The 14,743-nt window shown below is 36.5% G+C and overlaps 1 protein-coding gene across 5 annotated transcripts in view; it reads left to right on the forward strand.

Annotated features, from left to right (window-relative positions):
- The window catches only part of WDR64 (WD repeat domain 64), a 77,912-nt gene extending 63,432 nt beyond the window's left edge, over positions 1-14,480 (forward strand). For 2 of the 5 annotated variants that reach the window (XM_027887294.1, XM_027887298.1), the window contains 10 exons: positions 1,121-1,213; positions 2,627-2,714; positions 4,111-4,153; positions 5,434-5,567; positions 6,954-7,059; positions 8,735-8,796; positions 9,185-9,294; positions 10,070-10,252; positions 12,451-12,550; positions 14,354-14,479. In XM_027887294.1, coding sequence (XP_027743095.1) covers positions 1,121-1,213; positions 2,627-2,714; positions 4,111-4,153; positions 5,434-5,567; positions 6,954-7,059; positions 8,735-8,796; positions 9,185-9,294; positions 10,070-10,252; positions 12,451-12,550; positions 14,354-14,386 — 952 coding nt within the window. In that variant the 3' untranslated portion in view covers positions 14,387-14,479. Of the gene's footprint in view, positions 1-1,120; positions 1,214-2,626; positions 2,715-4,110; positions 4,154-5,433; positions 5,568-6,953; positions 7,060-8,734; positions 8,797-9,184; positions 9,295-10,069; positions 10,253-12,450; positions 12,551-14,353 lie in introns of those variants that run through there. The other 3 variants (XM_027887296.1, XM_027887295.1, XR_003571601.1) reach the window with 3 other exon arrangements.
- Positions 14,481-14,743: the final 263 nt, after the last annotated feature.

The following is a 14,743-nucleotide window of genomic DNA, read 5'->3' on the forward strand; positions in this document are numbered from 1 at the left end:
CCTGACAGTGCAGGTAGGAGAAGTGATCAAGAGAGAGAGTCATTTGGGGAAGGGATTATGTAATTAAGAACAGTGTTTTACATAATTCAGCACTGCCACTGAAGGAAACTCTCACTATGTCAATCACTCTGTCATTGATTGGAGGCTGCTACTGAGCTGTAGAAACATCCTTATTTTGGAAGTTTTTGTGTTTGGGAGGACAGCTGGAAATAATGCTACTTCAGATGATAATGGCAAATGTTCCACATTAGCAGGGTCACTGTACATACCTAGAAGACTAGAAATTACATTCAATGAGGAGAAAACTGATGTGATTTTGGAGGTTTGAGATTAAAAATCTTTCACAGAAAGCGACAAAGAGTGCTCACTCTTTGGATGGTTCCATTAATTCTTATGCATATTAAGCTACTACATAAGTAAGGTGAACAACGGCAGTATTTCTGGTTAGACTGAGTGGAGCAGCATGGAAATATTCCTGTGCTGGCGAAGGAACACATACATTTTAAAACCATACAAAGTCAATATTTAATTATCCTACCCAACAGTTTCACAACATCCTTAATGTGTAAAATTGGCATGTTTGTGAGAAAACGAGCTGAGCCTTTCTGTACCATGGGAAATAATCAAAACTTAACTGCAGCTCTGACTCTGGCTCTTACTTTGTATTTGCCTCCCTATATATGAGGCAGGCAATTCATATGGATACATGGAAGACACGAAAGTCAATGCTTTGTAAGGGGAGTTCAGATGACTCTTTGAATGCCGGGAACAAGACACTATGCTAACATTAACTTAGCTACTGAACTTCAACATAAGAGACTTTACTTTCTCTTCAATACTAATTCTCAAGAAAATACTTGGCTGAAAGAAATTTTCATCATTCCATTAGGTATTTGTTTTTCCTGGCACAGGCAGGAAAAACATTTTGTAGATGCTCTTCACTGACATCAATCAATCATAACTGATTAACTGATTCCAAAAAACTGTCTAAAACTTAGGTGATACGTATTCTGGGAAATTAAAAGGTTAATTTTTTTAACTACAAATGAAGTTAGAAACGTTTTCTGGGAACAATACACAACCTATGTGACATATCCTGTACAAACATCTTTATTTTCAGGCATGAAACTAATAAAGACAGCCAGGATTCAGTTTCTCCAGAATGTGGAGTCAATGCCATGTTATTCCTTGTAGACAGTGCTTTTACTTCCAGGTAACTCTGTGCATTTTATCTTCCTGAGGGACAGGCACAGTCACTTAGAATTTTGTTGCAGTAAATATATGTAATGTTTGTCCAAGACAGCTGATTTAAATTGAGATTTTATTTCTATTTAATCAATTCAAGTTAAGACAGTTAGCTGGCTTTGCTATCCTGAAACCTTTGTAATGCTTATCAAACCGTATTACATGTTCTTTCTTCCACTCAGACATCCTTTTGTTCTCTAAATGACTTCCTAAGTCTCAATTCTGTTGAAAAATTCATTAGAAGTTAGCTTTTGCCAGGCATCAGTTTTCCTGTGTACTGTAGCTTCATTTGCTCTTATCTCTGTGAGATAACTGTGTGGCAGCAGGCTTTTTCTTTATAATATTTTTTCTTTATATGTATATTTATATATATATTCTTTATATATATATATTTCTCCTTTTTTTTTAAGAGACAGGCAAACTCATTGAAGTTTGTAGCTTCAAGTTTAATCTTAAAACAAACTAGAACCTGTCATAGGCTGGTAGTGTTGGATGAAGAAAAGAATTTTAGACAAATGTGCTCATGTTGAGAGAAAGGCATTGCACCTGTACGTAACTTCAGAAGTGTTTGTCTTCCAGTGGATTTGTAAAGGCAATGGTAGTCAAAAGGACTCAGTATGGTTTAAATACTTATGCAGCTTTAATCTTCTAGCAATTAGGCAGCTTTTTTTGCTATCATGATTTATAAAGCTGTTCTTATGTTGCTTTAAAACCTTCAAGTAGCTTATGCATTTACTACACCCCTCAATGTACATAGCAGTGCCACTTAATTGAATGTAAACTCTCTACAATGATTTTGAATCATATAAGCTTAGGATGTATTGTATTTTCTGGGAAAGTATCTGGATTAATTTGATCATACACATACAAAAAATGTTCAAGCATGCTAGCAAGTCTAAAATCAGACACTTAAAATTGCAAAGTCATGGCCACCTGACCAAATTTACGTAGACTACCGCATCTGCATACTTTTTAGATGGATTTTACATTATCCCACTTATTCAAATACTCCTCCCCAAAACAGAGCAGCTGTGACATTATGTGGCAAGAATCACTCAAGAGTACAGTCTGAATTTTTCTTGACTCAGAAACAAAACCAGTAAAGATTACATTACTTCTTGAGGATGAATTCCAGTGTTACTTTTCATGTACTATGGATTGAATTTGCTCAAAACTCCCAACAGGAGAGACTGGCTGTGTAATATGCAAATATTGCCTACTTACTTTGATAAATATACAAAACCAACAACCCTTAGTCTAATCAGTCTCATCAATTCAGGCTAATTTTTTTATGCTTTATAACGCTGGGCGATGTTGATTTCCAGTTGTCAAACAGTATCTTCAAGAATGTCAGTGATCTTCAGTAATTTCTTTCACATAGGAAAAGGAGTTCCCAGCCCTCTACTGCTGTGATGGATGATGTCAGTGCCACCCCAGAGCACGAGAGCAGTTCTTTGAACCCAAATAAGGTAGGTATGGTGGTTTCATGGATTTGGAAGCATTCAAAACAAATTTCTGTTGTCATTTCAGCTTTGGTTTTAAATTTCTGTAGCTTACTAAAATGCCTCCATAACATTATGCACAAAGCAAAACATCAAGAATTACAGAGAAATTAACTTTGTTCACCTAAACTGACTGAGGTGTAGAATTAAGAATAAGTTGTCAGTCAGCTCACTCTGTGATACATGGGATAGCTGACTATCAAAGTGTTTGTCAGATGCTGATGACTAACAACTCTGAATTTCAAATGGGGGTATAGAAAAATGCAAGGGGAAAGGTAAACCTATCAAATCATAAAGTACTTGAATAAAAGCAGAACCACATCTCCATTGCAGCCACACCTGTTTGGATGCATTCTTTGAAATTACAGTTTGTTGTGTTTTTTTTTTTTTTTCTTTTAATTTACCATTAACATGCCAGTGTCTCAGTCTGTTTGATTGAGATATCTATTTTTGTGAAGGATAGCATTATGGTTTTTGTGACATTTTTTGCCCTTCTATGCCAGAAGAACATGCCATATTTGCAAAGCAACAAAAGGTAAGTAGGCAAAAATCCTGTTACATCTCAGATTCTTACCAGCATGTTGTTTCAGCAGAGCATGCACTTCAGTAGATTCCCAAGTAGATGTGGCCTAACTGGCATCTGCATATTAAAGTATTCAGTGTATCGTGCTGTGTAATCATTAGAATAATAAAATGGACAGTCATTTGAAGCTCTTAAAAAGATCCCCAAAAGCACCACAAATCAAGCTTTACATATCCATAAGTAGGATGAGATTGAAGTGGCTTGACCTCTTCTAGGATACCACAAACACTCCTGGCTGCACAGCTTTTCCTGCCTTATTTTGACTTGGCAACTTTTGAGGCTGATTACTGTCAGCCCTGGGATCCTCATAAACCTGGTACAGTAAGGCACAAATAGGGACTGTGACAATTCTCTTGCTGAAGATGCAGATGTGAGTAAATGTTGTTGGTATTTATGCACTTTGTTAATTTTTGCTTAAGGCCATAACAAGACTATATACATGTTACAAATAAAACTCTCTAAGTAAGAGATCTAGGTTACATTCACATGACTGTAAATTACTGACTTTGCTTGTCCTAAGCAACTTGTTCTATTCAGCCAAATTTACATTTAACATGCTCCTAAATTCCTGTTAATTCAATTTGTGACTTTTTCCTCTCTTATTTTGATTCTCTTCAAAGGAAGTGCACCTTGTTTTACACTCAGTGGAAAATAGGGGAATATTTGGATCCTCCAACTAATAAAATTAGGTTCTTAAAATAATTTCAACTTGAGAACTGTTCTGTAGTTACACTAAAGCTCCATTTTCTAATCCTGTTATGTTTTATTCTTTGCTTTTAGGAAAACGTGGAAAGTGATAAAGTTAATACTGAAATAACAACAGGTATGAAAAGATGTTTTTTGTTCTCTGTTGATCTGTGACTTCTGCCCAAATTACTACAGAAACTCAGTTTGTCAGTTTGTCCGGTAGTACATCCCAGTAATTGGGATGCCACTGGTACATGGATGACATCTCATCATCATCTGCTCCCTCCTGATTTGCAGTTATTTTGCAAAAACCAGGCCAGAATGCATGATATGCAAGGTCTTAATTGCTGGTTTTTTACAAGTAGACACGATGACACCTTTCAGAATTTGCAAATGTCAACTACACAGACTTTTCTTCAACATAAATATTCTGGCAATGAATTACTGAATTAGTATAGCAAGAGCCAGCTTAAGTCAAGTATGACTGAATGGCCTCACAGATAAAATCCACAAAAGTAGGTGAAATTTTAGAAGGAAAAATCTTCTAATAATATATGTCCTTAAAAAATCATAATCAAGAGAGAGCCAAGTGCTTAAGAGTTAAAGCTGTACAAATGGAACTGGTGAATTTGCAAGACACAAATCCTCTAGCTTCTTCTGAATCCTTTAGACATCCTCTGCTGGAAAGCAGAATTTACCAGTAACAAGCGATTTGATCATCTGCAATATCACTTTAAGATGAATTTATTTGGCAAAAAAAGCATGCCCTGAAACCAGAATATTCCTAAGCCTTGTAGCTGCTCAGTGAAACAGACACTCATGGTATATCTCGCATCCACTGAATGAATGTCCACTTGACTGAGGACCTTCATGGGACCTGCCAGCATTTCCAGCTCTGGGAAATTCACAGGAAAAACTCAAAAAAGTTTCTCTGTGACCTCCACCTTGCATTTAGCAAAAGTTTGGGACTGAATAAATAAGTATAGAAACCTATGCTTCCAGAATTCATGTGCCATTTAGTTATTTAACTTCATTGCTGAATTTATAGCTATCTCGAAAAGCCTCATGCAGAGGCTGCACATCTGCCTGTCAGCTGTCCTGACAACCCTGGTCTTGCACTCCTTCTCCACCCTCATCTGTGCTTGCAGTTTCTGTAAAATCAATGGTTCTGCTCTACAGAGGTTCCCTGTATCACAGAGCAATAGTTCTGGTTGTTTTAGATAAGATCATGAAGATTGTTCTGATTTCTTTTCAATTGTCTTTATCCATACCTGTAATGTTTTCAGAGTAATGCTATCTTGATGATGGAGTTTATTTTGAAATTCACTTTTTTTTTCTAGTGTTATGTAATTTTTGTGCATTGAAAAGCCATACTAAAAGTTTTTGATAAAATTTATGATCATTTATGTTCCAAAGCAGAAGACACAGCTACATCCGAGGATACCCAATACCCAGAGATGAATGTACAATCATCCAAAGCTAGAGTAGGACACTCACCAATACTGGCCTCTGCTCATGAAAGTGGCTGTATCCGCCTATGGAGTGTTCAGGTAACTAACTGAATGTCTTTGGGATGGGACTGGACCACTGAGAAGATAATTCCACTAATCTTTGGGAAATTGCTTTGTAACTAGCAATTGCAGCAGCAGACATTTACTGCATTTTTTGCTTATTAGTTTCTTCCATGGACACAAATTAGTTCTGTTTTAATAACTGTAGCAGGGAGTAATGGCAAGTAGAAAATGATCTGAAATAACTGAAACAAACTGACTGTAAAGTTAAGTGAAAGTCTAGAATTCTATTTTTCACTCACAACATTTACTTTCTAGGAAAGTATGATGGGCACGGCACAGTGTCCTACTCTCAGAAGAGGAGAAATATGTCTGGAATATTGCACAAGTCAGCTAGCAGTAGGAGGGTTACAAAGCAGGAATGAATAGTATTCTAACACATAGTGTCTACAACTATTATAATCTTGAAAAGCCAGTCCTGCAACTGAGTGCCAAAGGCATAGTTTTCATATCATCTAAGATTTCTAAGACTCTATTCCAGAAAACTTATTACTTTAAACAAGAGATATAAAGTAAATACAGCAAGAAGGGGAAGTCATATGCTTGGTAATATGGGTCATTCTGGCAGGCAGTGATCATAACTGGTCAGCCATGTAAGGCTTGAACAGGAATCCCAGCAAAGGCAAGTCATAGGAAGAATTTTTCAGAAAGGAAAGGTAACCTTGCAAATGTTTTATGCAAAAAATAGAATATGATGGTAAGTGTATCCAAGTAGAGTAGGTGTGGGCTTTGTTGTTTTTTTTTCTTCATCACTGATATATTAGTCTGCTTAGATTCCTATAGGAATCTCCAAATTCAGATAACAGTGATGTAATCACTGGCATGATTTTAATCATCATTACATGGATGACAAAATCAAGAATCTCCTTACCAGCAAGACATTCTCCCTCATATTATCCCAAATCTGAAGAGGCAAAAAGGGATAAAGTCTATTGGAGCTTTCTTGAAAAATATAACAAATTGGTGAAGGGGACATCATGGGCCTATTCACAGCAAGAAACAACTTTTCAATAGCAAATGGGGTACATACTGATGATATTCCACAGCAAATGAGGGGTAAGTCGTGAATTAGGGGTAGGTACAACACACTGAATTGCCTGAAGAATTAAATAGCTTGTTCTTTTGATGTAGAATAGACAGCAATCCAGAAGAATACACCACAGCTGTCTTGATCATTCAGTAGATTTAGGAATTTATCTTTTCTAGAAGCTTTCTGAATAGATGTGAGTCCAGCCATATTGAATAGATAAAATCAATGGCACTCAACCTCTGAAGCATTATTATTTTTAATGTAAGAATTATAAGATAAATAAACATGTGGTGTTTACTTATGTATGTATGTATTTATTTGTTTATTTATTTTAGGGAAACTTAGTGAAAGAACTTTTGCCATTTTCAAAAGATCCCTCAGGTCCTCTGACAGTACTATGTACAGACATCTCAACTAAACTGCTTTTGGCAGGCAGTAAAGGTGAGTAAACATGCTAGTCATTTTGTTCAGGGCAATCTGTAGGACTGCAAAATATCGTGCCGTAAATGTGCCAAAAAAGTGGAAACAACAGACCAAATGTTGCTGGATTTTGTCCATCAAAGCCGTAATTAAATAATTAAAAAAGGTTTTTTGCTGTATAAAAGGACGGTAGATTAAAGCTTAGCATTATATTATTATCAGTGGCATTGTATTGATAAAAGACATTACAATTTTTTTCACTCACATGCCCTGCACATACTTCCCATCTAAATTATGGTATCAATACCAAGGGCAAAGATTACTGCTAAGAACAAGCAAAAAATTCAGATCCATAGTAATAATGTGAAATAAAAAGCTGCAGCTGGGGCTGTACCAAGAGCCACGATTCCAGCACTGTTATATTTTGCACAGTAATGGCTCCAGCAGTACACTGCTACTTAAGAAAACACTTGGCTCTGTGCTAGCAGCTCATTACTAGACTTCTAAAGTCACACCAAATCTGGTTTTCATTTGGCTGAATGTCCAAGAGTTTATCTGCTGTCTGATTCCTCCCCAAACCATTAGAATCACTCTGGCAATTTTCCATCTCCGGGTCTGTCATAAGAGACTTTTTTACTTTAATGTGTTACTTTTCTTTTCAAATAACTATTAGAACTGTTTTCAGCCAAGTTCCTGCTATTATGCTGTCAGAAATTGGATAGAACAAGAGGGTTTTTTTCCCATTTGTTTCAAAATTGAGCCACAGCTTGACTTTGATAATGAAAATGAAGAGGAGTTTCCACCCTCTCTAATTCAAATCAGTAAATGAGTTCAGGAAGGCAGCATGCACTGAACAGGACTTTTAATTAGTTGTGGGAAAGTAGCCACACTATTACCTATTCATTTGATACTCTCCTTTCGCCTTTTTGTGTTTGTGTCACTGTGTATTTGCTTTTTATGCTTTTTGCACCCTTCTCTGCAGAGCTGCTACCAATTCCCTGTTCCAATTACAGATTTTTCCTTGTTAGGAAAAGGTCAGTTTCTCTGCCAGCCTCCTCACTTGCTTGCAGATGTACAGTCCTAGAAATCAGATGTGACTGGTATGGAAGTTGGAATTACACGAAAGATTCCTCTGTCTATTAGCAGAAATGAGAAATAAGAGGAAACTTCATCAGAAAAGAGGGAGCTTAGGCAGGCAATGTAGCAGTTGTGGATGTCAAGGAAAGTGGTTCTTTGACTCTTGTTTCACAAGAGTGCACTAAAAGGTTGTAAAACATTAAACTATCATTATGTATACAATTAATCAAACTTTGTCCGTTTTACCAGGATTGGAAACCAGTTTAATCCCCAGGAAGCTTTTGTACCTCATCTGTTCAATAGACAACTGTCTTGGCAAGATGACTCTTATTTTTCACTCGTGTAATTTAAAGAAAAAACTTTATGTTCTTTCCATTGCAAACCTCTCCAGTTAATGACACATTGCTCACAATGAGTTTATACATTTCTTTGCATATTAATTAATTAATAGTCCATTATTTCTACTCTATGCTTGACAATGAGATAGTGACATTCACTGTAAAATAACTGACCTGTATTCCCTGCTTTATTCTGCCCCGTGTTTATTAATGGCAGCAACAAGTGAATGTATAGCACTAATGAATTTTGTTGATGTTTTGCTTTCTCCTTTCTTAAACAGAGGGATACGTTATGTGCTGGAACATTGCCTCATTCTTAGAAGATTCACAAAATAAAAAGAAAGTAAGGAAAAATCTATCAGATTTTCTTAATTTGAATATTATACCAAGATAAGATAGCAGAGCTGCAGAGGGACTAAAGATATTTCCTGCATATAAAGATCATGTCTTGTGGTTGAAATAATGCCTTGATGTTGTGAAAAACAAGAAGAACATAATTAAATGGTGTTAGCATTATTCCATTGTGTTCCAAGAAGGTACAGTAGGAATTAATGTACCCACGTCCCATTAGTGGTGTTTCTACCATATACCATTTGCAGGCTGTTTCAAGAGGGGATTATTTTTCATCTCTTCTAATTTTCTGAAAGACATGATGATATGTCCACTAAGCTAGCAACCACGGTGGGATACAGAACTGCCTCAAATGTGGTTATGTTGCTTTTTTCCCTCAGCAAGTAAAGGAGAAGCTCTGCTGGAGGCCACACAATACTGAAGTGGTTGACTTATTTCATGAAGAGGAGAAAAATGTGGTAGTGACAGCATCCACTGATGGTTCTGTCAGGTACAGAAATGACAAATACTTTTACTGCTACAGCAAATCAGTTGAACTGTCTTCAAAGTTTCTCTTCTTTCTGGACTTGTATAGAGGCTAAAACTTAAAATAAAACACTGGGTGCATTTTCTGTTCTGCACCTGAAAGAGCTGTTTTTAATGTAATACTTCCTGTTCTCCCAGGAAGTCAGACCTTTTGTAGACTGTCATTACTTTTTTCAGCCCTTTTTTGACCTTGAATGCATAGGTAACGGCTCCATCATTTTAGAAATTACCTCCTGTTCTAATCCTATTTTAGCTTTCAATACTTGTTAAATTGATATGGAACCTAAGTATTTCATCTAATCGATGTGTATGCAATTAAACCATTGAAGTCTGAAGATGCTTTAAGGAAAACTAATATTTCTTCTTGGCTAACAAAGGGGTTCTTCTGGGTTTTTTGGGAATATGACTGAAGAAATTTTGTGTAAATCCTGTTCCGGTGGCATCACCTTACTGTAGGAACAATTCAAGATATTGGTACCTTTACTCCCCACTTTCATAAACATAAAGATGAACTGTTTTCTGTTTGTTACAACAACATTCTGAAATTGTTTTTACTTTCAAATTACATTATACAGTGAAGTTCAATCTCTTTGGTGTTCTTTTATGACTAGCATACTGAACCCTAGAACAGTGCTGCAAAACTTGTTATCGTAGACAGGTATTTTCTCAATTTTGTTCCACTTCTAAAAGTATCCATTTTTCCTTTCTGTCCTTTGGTGCTGCTTCTAATGTGTCTGTAGGATTTGGCAGGCCGAGAATGGATACTATTTTGGTTACTTTGGACAATCTAGGAAGTTTGAATTATCAGATACCAGTCGGTTGATTTTGCCTCCTGATGTTAATAACTTTACTGCTATAATTAGAGAGGAAAGCAAGCCTATGGAAAAGAAGGTTGAATATCCTCTCATGCTGGACAAAGACAAGTAAGATCTCATAAATTTGCATTCATGTATGATTGGGGGAACAGTTTTGAAAATATACTTTAAAAGCATCTTTCACCTGAAGGCCAGAAAAATATTACTTCTATGAGTTATTTAGAAAAATTGCTTTTAAAGGTGTTTTTTATCCAGCATGGATAAATCTTTTAATTTTATGATTAGGTGACTGTCACAATTAGGTTCAAGATTTGAATTCAGTAATACTGATGACTAGATAGTTGTCTCAGCTTTTAGCCTAATTACAGACTGTATATTATGTACACTGTTCAGGTTAGCAAACCTGCTGCCTTTCATATTCCAGAAGTTGCTATACTTCTGGTATCCCCAAAAATATATCAAAAAATCTTACTGTGAATAGTTTCAACCAAAACACAAATCCTTCTAGAAGAATAAATCAAATTTGATCTTTCCATTTAAAAAATTATCATCTCAAATTTTATGAGGTGTTTATGGATACATTCACGTACATGGATAATGGATTCACAGATGATGACTTTCTGAAACTGCCATAAATGTTGGATGTTCGATAGCATCGTTGGACTTTTCTTTTAGATAGAGTTCTCAAGGGATATGGCTTAGTTATAAGTCAAGTCCGAGAGGCTTGGTCCTTTAGTTTAAGTCATATTTCTAATCCTGAAATCCCTGGTTCATTAATTAGTAGGTTGACCAAGTGAACAAAAACACCGATAAAGATATCTTCAGCAGCAACACACACAAGTGTCTTTAGTAACAAAGTAGTCCAAATCTGGAAAAAAAAAACACTTCAGGGCTTAAAAAGCCGTGCATGCTTTAGTGGTAAGATTTCATATACCATGTGCAGGATGGGGCTGTCTTTTAACCAAAGCGCTTTGGGACAATGGAAAATCTCTAAGGTGTTTTACTGTCACCCAATTCAATTCAGTGTACTGCTAACACTTGTTATTCCATGGAGTTCTTGCTAAAATGAGTAGTCTCAGTGCAGTCAGAACAGTAACTCTTCAATAGAAAGAAGTGCTTGGCTGTGTTTGAACGACTAACCCCTGAAGTCCTTTCGAATAGTCAGCAGCTAGTTTGAAATTTCTGAAATCAGAGACTGTCATTAAGTCAGCTAACCTTAAAGAAACTTTCCACAAATTACACGTCTGTGTCAAACTGTGACTACTTTTTGAGGATTCTTCAAATATGTCAGTAAAGGAGAATGGCTATCATACATTTAAACATATTAATTACACAGAGCAAGCAAATGAAAAAAACCTTAGCTGTGTAGAGGACCCGGGAAAAAAAGCAGCCACATGCTGCTGAAGCCTCCAGCAGACAATGCATCTAACTCAGTGTCATCTGCAAACTAACTGAGGCTGCACTCAATTCCCTTGTCCAGATCATTGATAAAGGTATTAAACAGAACTGACCCCAAAACTAAACCCTGGAGAACACCATTTGTGACCAGCTGCCAGCTGGATTTAATTCCATTCATGACCACTCTCTGGGCCTGGCCATCCAGCCAGTTTTTACCCAGTGAACGGGATACCCATCCAAGCCATGAGCAGCCAGTTTTTCCAGGAGAAAGCTGGGGGAAAATATTCCTCCAACGTCCACATACCCAAAAAGGGCACAAACCCAGCTGAGAAGCATAGGTTCTTACAGTATAAACAAGCATCTCAGGTTCTCTATTGAAAACTGCCAGCAGGTAGATAGGTCCGTACAGAAGAACAGTCTCAATTTCTCCCTGTAGTTCGTAATTCCGTAGTTTATGTGACCTGACTTAATTTTTCTCATTATAAATGAAACAGTGTTATTCTGCACTAACATACACTCTAGATAGCTTCTTCTCATGACTAAGTTTGGAAACCAGACGTATGAGCAAGATAAACCTTCTTTGTTACAAAAGTTGCATTCACGAATTGTAGTTAAAGCTGATGGAAATGCTGAAAAGCCATAAGACAGTGAGCACAAGGCTGTCACAAGAAGTGTTTTATTAACATGTTCTGCTTTCTACAGATGACAGTCCATATTTAGATTGATCATAAAGTGGTAGTGAAGCACTTCATAACACATACGAAGGTCCTAATATAAATTACATTTTGAAGATAGATGGAATAATTTATATTTCAAAATAATTTCATTTTTGAACTAGAAAAGAATGCTGCATTCAAAATTATCATTTTGATAGGAACACCAGATTTTTTTTTGTCTTGTGTGTACAGGTGGAAGTCCCTTACCAGATTACCCTTAGTTTTAGAAAAGGCTCAACATGCAAATGTCATTCAGGACTTCAAGTTTTTCCAAGCTCTGGCTCCTGAAAAGGTAGCTAATGTATATGACAAATTTCTTTCTGTTCTGTGCAACATATATAGGAAATGCAATTGTATTTTTCATTTAGAAATTATCTATAAATAACCCTACATATCCCTCTCATTCCATGGACAAACTAGAACAAAAATGCATAAACAGAGGGATCTAAGAAACCTCCCCAGTTTTCACTCTCATTTTTCACATTTTCAAATTCCAGATTAGAAGGTAGTACACACTGATTCACTGGTTTAACAGAATTTTTAAAAAGCAACCAAATTAAAAAAACAAACAAACAAACAAACAAAAAAAAACTAAAACAACCACCAAATAAACCTCAAAACCTAGAATTTTCCCATACTTCAACAGAAAACCTAAATATCTTCAGTTAACTCAAAGACAGTGTGAAAATACTAGAACAACAGACAGTGAATTCCTGGTTACACACAATAATTCTTTCAGAACTTTCTCCTATGAAATCAGAAGCCAGGAAAGTTCTGAGTTAGATTTCATTATGAATACTTTCTACAACTCTAATTGAATATCGGTGGAGCTCCTCCATCTTTACCTGGCTCAGCCCTTGAAAGTCATGGGAACAGATAAATCTTCCCTTGCAGTTGTAGTAGAAAAGGAAAAATACACCAATTCTATGGCCCTAGGCCAAAAAAAGTTTCCGTTCACACTTTTCTGACCATTCTTTGCCAAAAGTTAATGGTCAGTGCCCCTCACAACCAGTGAGGGGTATGAACTCTTAATATCCTCTCCTAAACTTCGTGGTACCATGAGTCTCCTCCATACCACAATCTCATATCCTAATGTGGCCAGCAAAGCTCTTAACAGCAGTCAGTGAAAAACAACATGCACCAGAGAGAGAAGGCAGTTGCCATTGGTCCCCTGCTGTTCAACAGCTGTAGAAACAGCATTGCGTAACAAGAAAACAGTGTTAGTGGGGAAGAAATATTCTGGTATAAAACATTACATTTACTATAGCAAAGTCAGTGGTTTGGTATATTGTCAGACAGGTCAGTAGAAACTGGCTCAGCTTTGGGTTTTACCAAGTCACTCGAAAAAAGGACTGTCTGAAGGTCTCACAGCAGAAGATACTTGATACATATTAGCACTGGTGTCCCATTCTGATCAAGCTTTCGATGAGAAAAAGGTTTGATTTCCAATAATTTACCTAAGAGCAGAACAAAAGAGTGAGCTTAGGTTTGCCCTTCAGACTAGAGGTGTTCTCTTCAGTGGCATTGATTAGCTCACTGTAATCCAGTTGTCGTGTTTTTCTGAAATAGTTAAGGTCTAGTAATCAATGCACATCAGTAATGTTTAAAATTGACCAGACAGAAACTGGAAGATATTCCTTTAGGAATGTTTTACATTGTTGAAGATGTGTTATCTTTTAAAGTGTTACTACTGCAGCACACTCAGTGATGTATTAGTAAGACCATGAGAAAAATGTAAATAGAAAATCTCTCCAAAATGGACCATTTCAAAATAAACTCATGTTTTCAAATTTGAAGGAATCAAGAGTTCTTTGCAGTATTTCAAGTTGTAGGTGCTTTTTTTGTTTCCTTTTTGGAGGCCCAGAAATTGTCTTCTTCATGTGAATTCACAGCTATATCACGTAGAGACAGTTTCATTTCCTGCCCTGTCCATAGGTTAATACCTAGGTAAATCTCAGGATACATATGACTGTGGATGAACTGTCAAGGTACCCAAAGTATTTTCACAGATTCAAAGCTTTCAGCAGTTATCAGAAACATTTTGTTCATCTGCATCTTTCCCAACTAGCTGCGAAAGTGTTTGTGATTTGCACAGTCCCACAGAAGAATTGCCCGACTGAAGCTGTGATGAAACTATCATCTGGGGGCAAGTTCTTACTCCATTACCCCTTGGCTAGACTTCCACTGTCCTCTGCTAACATGTATCCACCAAAACAGACAAGTACCCTGAAAATTATTCCTTTACTGAGCCTATCCAAAGTGTTAATAGGTGAGAGAACTAAGTAAGTGTTTAAAACTAGATTTTTAGGTGACAAAAAGCATTTTGATGTTAATTATCTTAATTTTGTGCCCCTTGTGAAGCTGGAATTTTGCTGGTTATGCATTTTCTATAGCAGAAGATTGATCTCCTCCTATGAAAAAAATGTTCAAGGCAGTCTTTACGTGGTACAAAGAAACCTGTGCATAAACCATAATCTCTTTACAT

The sequence above is a fragment of the Empidonax traillii genome, unplaced genomic scaffold (genome assembly GCF_003031625.1).
Source record: "Empidonax traillii isolate 1590-97213 ecotype Southwest subspecies unplaced genomic scaffold, ASM303162v1 scaffold206:size1282135, whole genome shotgun sequence".
NCBI classification, from domain to species: Eukaryota; Metazoa; Chordata; class Aves; order Passeriformes; family Tyrannidae; genus Empidonax; species Empidonax traillii.